The sequence below is a fragment of the Pyrenophora tritici-repentis genome, assembly GCF_003171515.1.
Source record: "Pyrenophora tritici-repentis strain M4 chromosome Unknown M4_contig_00032, whole genome shotgun sequence".
In the NCBI taxonomy this organism is placed as follows: Eukaryota; Fungi; Ascomycota; class Dothideomycetes; order Pleosporales; family Pleosporaceae; genus Pyrenophora; species Pyrenophora tritici-repentis.
Window position 1 is genome coordinate 19,425 of NW_027093995.1, and position 11,276 is coordinate 30,700.

An 11,276-nucleotide genomic window follows, 5' to 3' on the forward strand; every position below is an offset into this window, starting at 1 on the left:
CAAGTTATTAGGAATACATTAATAAGAAGATAGAAGAAAAGATTAAGTTTATATAAAAGTAGAGTCATAAGAAGAAGATATAAATAAAAAAGATATAAGAGATTATGTTTCAATAATATTAAAAAGAGATGTTAGAAAAGAAAGAAGAATAAAAGAAACCCGATATAATTTAAGAGGAGTATAGTAAAGGGAATAGAAGATAGGTAGAAGAAGAAAGAGAGAGAAAGATAAGGAAGTTTATAGAGAAGGACATAAGAAGCAAAAGATAAAGAGAAAGAAGGAGAAGTAAAGAAAATAGAAAGAGAAGTAAAGAAAAATATAGAGCAAGTAAAGAGAGAGTAGCAAGAACAGCAGTAGTAATAAGGATAAGGATAGAGTTAAGGTACAGTACAATAATGCATAGTGGGTATTTAAGCAACAGTAGTAAGACGAGGCAGGCCGTGTTGGACGTGCATACAGTAGGTAGAGTTTAAGTTTACCGACGCAGAATAGTGATAGAGGTATATAGGGTAGTAGATAATGCGATGCGGTATATAGACGGCGGTAGGCGAAGGACAGAGCCGACACAATATACAACAGTATTAGAGAACTAAGAGGTAGTAGGCAAAGGAGATAGTTGAAGAAGTATTTAGGTTGTGTTTAGTATAGCGAATGGTATAACGTGTGTATACAAGCAATAAGAAGATAATAGATACGGAGGAGATTAGACAGCAGATATAAAAGATTGTTAGTTTCGAGGGTATTTATAGCAAGGTTGTTAGGATTAGTATAGGGAAGCAAGAATAGAGTAGCATAGGGATAGATAGGAGGTTAGTAGAACAGAGAGTTAAAGTAAATTTAATAGAGGGATTCGTAAGACAGTTTTAGAGCAAGTAGGGGTTAGGGTGTACAGAAACGAATAGGTTAATAAGAGAGTTTTATTAGAGTCAGCCGTTTATAATAGAGGAGAACAATAAACAACAGAGGTTATTGCAGAGAAGGGTATAGGCCGAGGTAAAGGGAAGAAGAGAGAAGATATAGTGGCAATAGGAAAAGTTTCCGAGTTAGGGTATTTAGTAGATGTTATATAGATTAAGTGATAAAAGCGAGTAAATTAGATTAAAAATAAGGAGAGATAGAAATAGATGAAGAGGAAAGGAAAGAAGAGAGAGGAACAGAAGAGAGAGAGGGGAAGGATGGATGTGGTGGAGAGGAGAGATGAGGAGGGGCAGGGAGGGTTGGAGCAGCAGGAGCAGGAGCAGGAGCGACAAGGCGGGTGGCGGAGGTGAATACAGCAGCGGCAACAGGAGTTTAGGGAGGTAGAGTAGTGAGGTAGGGAATTAGGATGGTAGGGGAATGGATAGGGAATATGCAAAGGGGCGGATAATGGGCGAAGCGAGGAAAATATAGGGAGATGTTGGTGAGGGGAGGGGGAAGTGTAAAAGAAGCGATTACGATTGTTTTAGAGCCGATTCAGTTTAAGGGTTATTAGGGGCGTTTTTGGTGGGAGGTAGAGTAGGAAAGGAATTGTTAGGGGCGGTATTAGAAGGTAAGAGATGCAAATTAACAGTATAAAGGAGTATTCACGGGGGGTTTATTAGGGCAGCGTTTAGGTAGAGGGAGGTAGGAAAGCGTTAGGGGGCGGGGTTAAAGGGGAGAAGAGGATTTATAGTAGATAAGACAGGGTTAGGGGTATAGAAGGAAGAAAGGGTTAGGGTTACAGAATAAAGAGAGGGATAGGTAAGAAATGAATAGAAGAATAAAAATATTCATAAGGAGATAAAGGAGGATTAGATTACAGGCAAAATAAGGTAGAAGAGCAATTCGTTAGGTAGTATGTAGAGGGGAAAGAGTGGGTAATAAGATATAGAAGGCGAGTATTAGAAAAGTATTTGGAGGGGCAAGGAGGCGAAGAGAGATATAAAGAAGAGGAGGAGAGATTTTTAGTGTGTAGACAAGCGGACAAGGAGATAGACAGCAGCAAAGAGCAGTAATAAAGAGGAGATATAGTAGAGAGGAGGGTAGAGCAGTAGGAGCAGGAGCGACAAGGCGGGTAGTAGAGTTTAATACGGCAGTGATAACAGGAGTTTAGGCAGGTAGAGTAGTAAGACAGGCAATTAGGATAGTAGGGGAATAGATAGGGAATATGCGAAGGGCGGGTGATAAGCAAAGCGAGGACAAAATAGGGAGATGTTAGTGACGGGGAGGAGAAATACAAAAGAAGCAGTTAAGATTGTGTTAGAGTAGATTTGTATAAGGGTTATTCGTTATGTATTTAGTAGGGAGTTAGGCAGGAGAAATGTAAGGGGTAGGAGAGGAATTGTTCGGGGCAGTATTGGATAGTACGAGACGCAAATTGATAGTGTAACAGAGTATTAATAGGGGGGTTAATAGAGGAAGAGGTAGGGTAGAGGGAGGTAAGAGAGTAGTGGAGGGCGCGGTTAAAGGGGTTAGGGGTAGAGAGAGGAAGGGTCAGGGAGAGGAAGGGTCAGGGAGGGTAGAGAGGATCAGGGAGGGTAGAGAGGATCAGGGAGGGTAGAGAGGATCAGGGAGGGTAGAGAGGATCAGGGAGGGTAGAGAGGATCAGGGAGGGTAAAGAGGGTTAGGTATTATAGTATAAGAAGATAACTAGAGAAAGTAAGTAAAAAGAGTTAAGAATAATAAAGTGGATAGTAAATAATATATAGGGGGGTTTTAGAGAGGAGGAAATATAAGAGAGTTTACTAGAAAATAAGAAAGAGGGGTTTCAGAGTAGGCAGAAGCGTAAATTATTATTATTATTATATTTCCATTAGAGTCCTGTATCAGTCGGTGACTATGTAGGACTTTGGCTAAGCCGTTCTATGTATGATGGTCGTTGTGGAGTTTCTATGGGTCTTGTACAATTTGGGTGGTGTTTTGCGTACTCCAATTTCAGAGCTAGTCTTCCATTGGCGCGGGTGCTAAAGAGCAGTGTGGTGAATAGAAAGAGATGTAGCAGCGGGCTCTTTTAGATAAGGAAATATTGTTTTTGTAGTTTTATACAGTGTCTGTCTGTTCGGTGGTTTGCCCAAGGTGCCATTTTCTCGTGCCAATCCTAGTACTTGCAATAAAGGCTAGAGTAGCTTTGATGCCTGTCTTTGTTTGGAGGAGGAGTGGGAGGGTGATGGGTCTGTGTGGTATTGCTTCTTTGAGTGTATTTCGATGTGTTTTGTACTGTTTGCAATCTAGAAGTAGATGCTGTGGTGTTTGTGGTTTGTAGCATATACATAGATTGCAGTCTCTCTTGTTGAATCTCTTAAGGTAGGAGTTGAAGTATCCATGTCCTAGCTTGAGTGAGTAGAACGCGCTCGAGATTTCTCTTGGTGTTCCCTTCGGGACTTTGATTGTTGTATGTGTGTTGAGCTTGAAGATCCTTGAGTAGGAGCTTCTGTTTTTGGTGGGCCTGTCGGTATACCTCTTGTACTCCATCAGTTGTTCTGTTTTTTGTATTTTGTTGATTTCTGTGCCTAAGTAGGCTAGGCTCGCTGTGGTCGATGTTGTTGGTCTCTCTTTAGCTGCTTCCTTTGCTAGCGTGTCGGCTTTTTCGTTGCCCTTGACGTCGTTATGTCCTGGGGCCCACTGCAGGTGGATCGATGCTTTCTTTGTCGTTATTCTCTTTGCAGCTCTGATGCATCTTAGTAGCCACTGTTGTCCCGGGTTGTCCGATAGGTTGTTAAGCCTATGGATTGCTGCTTGGTTGTCTGCGTATACGTAGATCTCTTGGCCTTCTTGTGCCACTGTAGCCGCGTGTTCAAATGCCTGTGCTATCCCCTCTAGTTCACCGTTGTAGACTAGTTGGGAGCATCCAATGTTTGTCTTTTGAGAAAAGGTTTCTTCGTGGGTGGAGCTGTACGCTACTACACTACGCCGATCCCTATTCCTTGTCGTGTTGTGAGGCATCTGAGTAGATTGCGGTGAAGTTATCTCCGCTCCTTGATAGGATATAATCCGTGTGTGCAATTGCCTCTTCCTCTTTGCTCTTTTTTGATACAGTAACCTTGTAGTTAAGACTTTCCCATGGTCTGAACCTATATGGGATTATCTTTTCTACGCTATTGTTGTCTCTCTCTGGGATTGACTTAACAATAGTGTATAGTTGTCTATGCTGGTTTGGCTTTTTGTAGCTAGCTTTGTCTGTATTTGTGATCCTTGTAATTGCTTTCTGGATTGGGTGGTTGCTGGATAGCTGGTGTGCTCTAGACGCATACTTTCGGTTGTTGGTGTTGAGTCTAATTGCAGGTGACGTAAGTCCGGATTCAATGCTTGTTGGTAGGGATGGTGACGTTCTAAACACTCCAATTATCTTTCTACACGCCAGGTTGTGCAGTGATTGTAGGAGGCTAGTGGCGTAGCTTTGGTTCTTCCAGTATATTTGTGATCCGTAGTCTGCAACGCTTGTGACGCATGCTAGGTATAGTTGTCGTACTGCTTTTGGGGAGAGTCCTCTTTCGATGTTGGCTAGTCTCCCTAGTCTATAGAATGCTTTCCTTGCTTGGCTTACGCGTGTAGCAATATGTTCCTTGAAGGACAGTCTATTGTCTATGTGGATACCTAGCCATTTGATTGTGTCTTTCGGTTCTACAATGGTGTTGTCTGGAAGCTGTAGGCTTCTCTCTTTTCTCTCTTTCTTGGCGGTAAAGTGGATGAGCTCTGTCTTAGCTATATCGAACATAATCGCTAAGTTTTTCCCTCGGTGAGATAGTAGGCGGACTTGCTGTTCTAGTATTTTGACATTTTTCTTTAGCGATGTTGAGGATGTCGATAGAGATAGGTCGTCAATATAGGATAGGTTGAAGCTTTGTAGTCCTGGGAAGAGGTCTCTGGTGTAGATAAGAAAGAAGATTGGAGACACTGGGCTGCCTTGAGGTATCCCAGCTATTATCTCGGAGAATTCTTGTGTCTTATTGTCGAAGGAGAGTCTTAGCGATCTGTTTGAGAAGAAGGATTTTGTCCAAGCGATAAGACTAATTGGAAGGCCTAGCTTCTTAAGCGTTCGCAGGAATTGATTGTGTGAGACGTGGTCAAATGCTCCCTTTACGTCTAGGAAGATAGTTGATGTTATTTGGCCTTTCTGTTTCTGGTGCTGAATTTGGTCGATGAGTAGCATAGCTGCATCTATTGCAGATTTCTTGAGTCTACCCCCAATTTGGGTTGGGTGTAGTAGCTCTGTGATTTCTGCTAGATTGCTCAGCCTACTTGCGGTGATCCTCTCGTTAATCTTTCCTAAACAGCTTAATAGAGTGATAACTCTGTAGGCTTTTGGGATTGAATAGTCTGGTTTTGATGCCTTTTTAAGAACAGCTCCTGTAGCTTGTTTCCAGCATTTTGGGTGGTATCCATAGTTGAATAGGAGTGAGAAAGCTCTAAACATTGTTTGCGGTTGAGCTTTGTACGCGGCTGTGATTATGTCTTGTGTTATTGCATCTGGTCCTGGGGTGCTACTTTTGACTTGACTTGAGCATGCTCGTTCTAGTTCAGTCGTGGATAGTGCTGGCCAATCCCATCTCTTTTCCTGGTAGTTGGTGAATGTGGGCGCTTCGGTTATGGCGGTGGTGGGAATAGCGTGTTGCGGAACGCTTGGCATTTCTTGTCGAATGATGTTCTCCTTGTATAGGTGGAATTCTTTCGACTTTGTTATCCTTTGTATATGCCATGGCTTTGTAGATTGACTGCGGGTCTTCCTTCTCTAGGAATTCATTCCAGTGTTTCCTTTTAGCGTCTTTGATTGCCTTGTTGTAGGTGTTTCGTGCACGTAGGAAGTCTCTTTTCTCTAGGTAGGCGTCGTGTATCGCAGTAGTTTCGAGCTTTTCTTTAAAAATCCTTCTATAGTGGGAAGTGTCTTGTCGTAGCTTTGTCAGCTCTTTGTTCCACCAAGCTTTTGGTTTTGGACCAAGTCTAGTGATAGGGATAGCTTTGTTTGCTGCAGTTTGGATTGCTTGAGTTATTGCTTTACCAATCTCTTCTAGCTGTTGCTCTAGCTCTGTATTGTTGCCGAGGAGGAGGTCCATTAAGTCTGCCTTTCTTGGATCACTGATCTGGTCCATATCTTGCAAGGTTTGACTGTTTTGGATTGCCGTTTCTAGTTCTTTGTTGAAGGTGTCCCAGTTAGCCTTTGCAGTATTAAATCTGGGTTGGTTTGTCGGGTTTTCTACAAGGTCTGCGTTTGTTTGGATGGAGAATAGGAGGCCGTAGTGATCTGATCCAGTTTCAGGTATAGTCTGCCAGTCCGTAGCTTTGCTAGCCAAGTCTGGAGTGACAAGTGAGAGGTCTAGGACTGTTTCTCTAGATAGGTGTGGTCTGAAGAATGTGCCTACTCCTGGTGTGTTTAGGAGCTCTAGATCTTGTTCTTCAATCCAGTCAATAAATGGCTGTGCTCCTTGGCTCGTCGTTGGGCATAGCGGGTCCCACAATGGATGGTGCTCGTTGCTATCTAGTACTAAAATAGAACTTGGCGGAAGCTTAGTGTTAAGTATAGCTCTGGGCAGTGTTTTTTCCCCTTCGGCGTTTGTTTGGTTGTATACGTTAAATAGGTTAAATTGGAAATTAGAACCTTTTATTGTAATAGCCATTGCGTCTGGGTCTATTTTGAAGTCGTTTTGGGTGAATGTCTCTGCTTCTAGTGTTCTAGATATATAAAATAGAACCCTAGGGCGGACGGGTAGGTTTGTTACTGGTAAGATCTGGATAAACGCAGTGTGATTTATGGATCTTGCTGTTGCGTAGTTGTCGTTGGTAGTTAGCCATGGCTCTTGAATTGCAATTATATCAGCTTTAAGTTCAACTGCAAGTTGCAGTGTAGACTCAGTCGCTGTAATGCTCTTGTTGAGATTGACTTGGAGGATCCTAATGTTGTTCAACATTAAAATCCTGCGGGGATGCTCTTTGTTACTGCTTGGTAGAGTTCGCACTCTTTGCTGTTTGCAAAGTGGGGCTCTTTGCAGTTACTACAGTGGGGGAGTGTATGGTTGCAGGGTTTTCCTTTTGTATTACACACTGAGCATTTGTGTGTTGTAGTTGCATGTTCTTCTCCGCACAAATTGCATGCTGGTTGGTTTCGGCATCTAGTGGCTGGGTGGCCAAATTGTTGGCAGTTTAGGCATTGGGTAGATGCTGCTATAGGCTTAAACTTTTCGGTGAAGAGAGTTTGTCCAAGGATTGTAATTCTACCACCAAGTCTGGCTGCGTCTTCGGCTGTTTTGAATGCTATTAATAGAGCTGTTCTTCTTGTTTTGCCATTCTCTTGATATCCAGTATGGGTTGCCAGTAATTTGTAGTCCGTTGTTGTATGCTGGGATTTCTGTGTGGAGTATCTCTAGTGTCTCTGCTCCCTCCCATTCTGTTGGCACATTATGTACTACTACTTTCGTCCATGATTCTAGTAGTTGTACATTCTTTTAGCTCAAACTTTTGATGCCATATATGCTTGTGTTGGACTAGGTATTCTCCTGAGTAGGTTGGAGTGGTTGTTAGAATAATATTTGTTCTTTCTACTTGTTGTTACTTCCTTCACTACTGGGTCTTTGATGCCGCCCTTTGTGAACTCTTCGTTGATTAGGTCTCTAATCTGGAGTGGTGTGTGAGACGTAGGCTGGGTAAGCGTAAGGACTGCTTGGTAGTAGCTTGCTGGCTTTTTGTTTGTCTTCTTTTTTGTAGACACTGTAGTCCATGTGTTTCCGTTGTTCTGGGCGCTACGCTAGCGTATGATGTCTTGTTTTGTTGGGTGTTTTGGGTGTTTTGGGTGTTTTGGATGTTCTGGGTGTTCTGGTTGTTTGGTTTTTCTTGGTTGTTTGGGTTTTGTGGTCCAGTTGCGGCATTAACAGCTTTCTTTAGTGTCTTTGTAGCTTGTTGGGAGGCGCTTGTAAGCGTTGCAGTCTGGTACGCAAGCTGTGCTGTAAACTTCTCAGTCATTTGCTGCGTAACCCTGCCTAGTTCCGTAAAGTCTCTAAAGACGTCCAGTAGTTGTAGTAGTTTGTTTTGGGATAGATGGGATTCGGCCATAGTAGATGCTTGTAGAATTAGGTCCCTTGCCCAGAAGATTGCTTGGGTTGAGTCCTTTGCTCTTGGTTTCTTTTCTTGGCTGTTCTGGAATGGGTTTTCTCTCTTGTAGTTATCTCTGGGGAGAATGCCGCTGGTCTTTTATTTAGTGGTGGCTGAATAATTAACCTTGGTGTTTCTTGGGTGGTCTGCTCGATGGTGTTGTTGGGTTGTCTTGGTGCCTTTCGTCGGTCTCCATTTCGTCGTCCAGTGTGCTTGAGGTCCGGAGGTCTTCTGGTAGCTGGACTACGATAGTGTCGCTATCTGGGGCCATTTTAGCCTCTCTGTTGTCTTGTTGTTGTTGTTTCTTGGCTTGGTCTGTGCGTTTGCTTCTGAAAGTTCGGACGCGTCGCGTTTGGGGTACTAGACTCCTTGTATCTCAACCACGCGGCTGCACGGCTTGGGAGTAGTCGGAATCTATTTCTTTCGATGGATATAGTTGGTTTCTGATGGAGTTTCACGTGTTCGGAAAAAACTCGAAGTTGTGTGTGGGATGGCAGAAGCGTAAAGCAAGAGCATAGGGCAGAGGAAAAGAGGAAAAGAGGTAGAGTTTAAAGAAGGCCGCCGGTTGCGGTAAGGAAGATGCAAAGGCGAGAGTAGTAGAAGAGAATATAAGAGAGGATTATATGTTAGGGGTAAATAGGTAAGAGGGGGCGGGATTTAGGGGCGCAAAAGGAGGGTAGAGAAAGAAAATACAAGAGAGGTAGAGGTAAAGGGTTAGAAAGAGAGTTAGAATAGAATTTTTATAAGATAAGGTAGGTTTAGAGGACGCAGAGTTGTAGAGCGAAGTAGAGGGTAGGGTGTAAGAGTAGAGAGTAAGGAGTTAAAAGAAGTTAGATAGGGCGTATAAGTAGTAACACCCCGTTTTTAGGGTTAAGAAGTATTTAGGAGGAGAAAGGGAGAAGTAGGAAAAGAAGAGGGAGAGTAAGAGTAAGCCGTAAGGTGTCACAAAGAGGGTAGAGTAAGAGTAGAGGAGAGAGTAGAGGGGTGGTGGGTGGACCCGTAAGGTGTTACAAAAAGGGTGGAGTAAGAGTAGTTATTGTAGGATTAATTAGGTTATAGGAACGCAGGCGGTGGAGTGAGTTCCGGGGGCGCAGTACAGCAAGTCAGACGGGGCAGATAGGACAGACAAGGAGGCGAAACAAGTAGTAAGGGGAGGTTTCACAAGTAGGTAGGGCGAAGAGAGGGTTTCATAGGTAAGTAGGATATAAAGAGAAAGGGGAGTGTTAGGAAGAGATAAGTAAGGTATTATAAAGAAGAGGAGTATGTGTTATAAGGGTAGATAGTAGCGTGTAAAGAGTAGAGTAAAGAGTAGAGTAAAGAGTAGATAGTAGAGAGTGTAGGAAGTTAAGAAGGAGTAGAAGTGGTAAAGGAAGAGAGGAGTAGGTAATAAAAACGGTAAGAGAGAGTAAAACGCAGAAGGAAAAGTAAAGAAAGTAGGTAAGTAAAGAGAAGTAGTAGGTAGTAGAAGAAGAGAAGTAGAGAAATAAAGAAAGGTTACAGGGTTAGGGAGAGTAAGAAGGGTAAGGGAGTAGGGATAATAGAAGAGGATAGAAGAGATAGTAAAAGAGAAAAAAAGAGAAGAGATATAAGAAGAGAGAAAGAGTGAAGAAGAGAGAGATGATAGTTAATATAATATAGAAAAGTAAGAAAATAGATATAAGAGAATAGAATAGTAATAAAGAGTAAGAGTAAGAGCAGAAGTAAAGGAAAGGAAGAGAGAGAAAAAGGAAAATGAGAAGTAGAAGTGAAGAAGAAAGAGAGCAAGAAAGAGAGCAAGAGTAAAGAAAGGGTAAGAGTAGAAGTAGAAGTAGTGAAAGCGGTAAAGAGAGTAAAGTAGGTAGTAGTAGAAGAAAGAAGTATAGAAAGGAAGTAAAGAGGAGTAGTAGGTAGTAGAAAAAGAGAAGTAGAGTGAGTAAAGAAAGTCGGAGAAGAAAGAGAAAAAGGGTGAGAAGAGGTAATGAGTAAGGAGTAGGAAGAGAAAGGTTAGAGAGTAGAGTTAAAAGTAAAAATTCGAAAGGGTTAGTAGAAGGAGAGAAAAAGGAAGGAGTAGGGAGTGAGGTAAGTAGGAGAGAAGAGGTAGAAAGAAGAGGAAATAGGGAAAGTAAAGTAGATCAAGAGAGAGGAAAGGGAAGTTAGAGGAGTAAAAGAAGTTGAGAGAGGAAAGAGGGGAGGTGTAGTAGTAGAGGAGAGGTAAGGGAGAGATTGAGGGTAAGGGAGAGATTGAGGGTAAGGGAGAGATTGAGGGTAAGGGAGAGAGTGAGGGTAAGGGATTTTAGGGAGGAGGAAATACAAGAGAGTTTAATAGAAAGCAAGAAAGAGGGATTGAGAGTAGGCGGAAGGGCGAAGGGAGAGGGTAGGGCAGAGGAAAAGAGGTTAAGTTTCAAGAAGCCGGCCGTTGCGGTAATAATAATACAAAAGCGAGAGTAGTAGAAAAGAATATAAGAGAATATTATATTTTAGAGGTAGATAGATAAGAGAGGGCGCGGAGTTGTAGACGCAAAATAATAGTAGAGAAAGAAAATACAAGAGAGATAGAGGTAAAGGCAAAGAAAGAGAGTAAGAAGAGGAGTTTTATCAAGGTAAGATAGATTAAGGGGGCGCAGAGGGTAAATTGTAAGAGTAGAGAGTAGAGAAAGAAGAGAGAGAGAGTAAGAGTAAGCTGTAAGGTATCACAAAAAGGGTAGAGGAGAGGGTAGAGTAGAGAGAAGAAGTTTAACAAGTATAAGATAAAAGAAAGAAGAAATATAAAAGTAGAGAGAAGTAAAGAGAAAGAAGAGAATCGAAGAAGTATAGGAGGATAGAAAGAAAAGAAGGAGGTAAACGAAAGAGAAAATAAATAAGAAGAGTATAAAAGAAGATAGTTAGAAATTAAGACGAAGTAGATAAGGAAAGAGGTATATTAGAAGAAGAAAGGATAAAGAGAAAGAGAGGAAAGAAAAGTAGATTATTAAAAGAGAAAGAAGAAGGTAAGAGTAGAAGTAAGCGTAAAAGTAAGAGGAAAGAGAAAGAGAGTAGAGTACGAGTAGGAGTAAAGGTAGTAATAATAGTATTAGTGAGTGTAAGAGTAAAGGGAATAATAAAATAAGAGTAACGGTGATAAGGAGGGAGAAATAGAAGAGAAAAAAAAAAAGTATTATAAAGCGGTAAGAAAAGAAGAAGAAAATAAAGACAAAGGGAGAAATGTAAAAAGTAGAAAGAAGAGAAAAGAGAGTTAGAAAGTAGAAAGTAAGAATAGAAAA

General features: G+C 41.9%; 2 protein-coding genes across 2 annotated transcripts; both read right to left on the reverse strand.

Annotated features, from left to right (window-relative positions):
• Positions 1 to 2,997: 2,997 nt before the first annotated feature.
• Positions 2,998 to 6,860, reverse strand: PtrM4_153550 (uncharacterized protein; the record flags this gene model as incomplete). Its single annotated transcript, XM_066110290.1, has 3 exons — positions 2,998 to 3,979; positions 4,029 to 5,639; positions 5,671 to 6,860. 3 exons carry the CDS (start codon positions 6,858 to 6,860, stop codon positions 2,998 to 3,000), a joined length of 3,783 nt encoding a protein of 1,260 aa, XP_065958692.1.
• Positions 6,861 to 7,163: 303 nt separating this feature from the next.
• On the reverse strand, positions 7,164 to 8,308 carry PtrM4_153560 (uncharacterized protein; the record flags this gene model as incomplete). Its single annotated transcript, XM_066110291.1, has 4 exons — positions 7,164 to 7,375; positions 7,492 to 7,642; positions 7,693 to 8,111; positions 8,164 to 8,308. 4 exons carry the CDS (start codon positions 8,306 to 8,308, stop codon positions 7,164 to 7,166), a joined length of 927 nt encoding a protein of 308 aa, XP_065958693.1.
• Between the last annotated feature and the right edge of the window lie 2,968 nt (positions 8,309 to 11,276).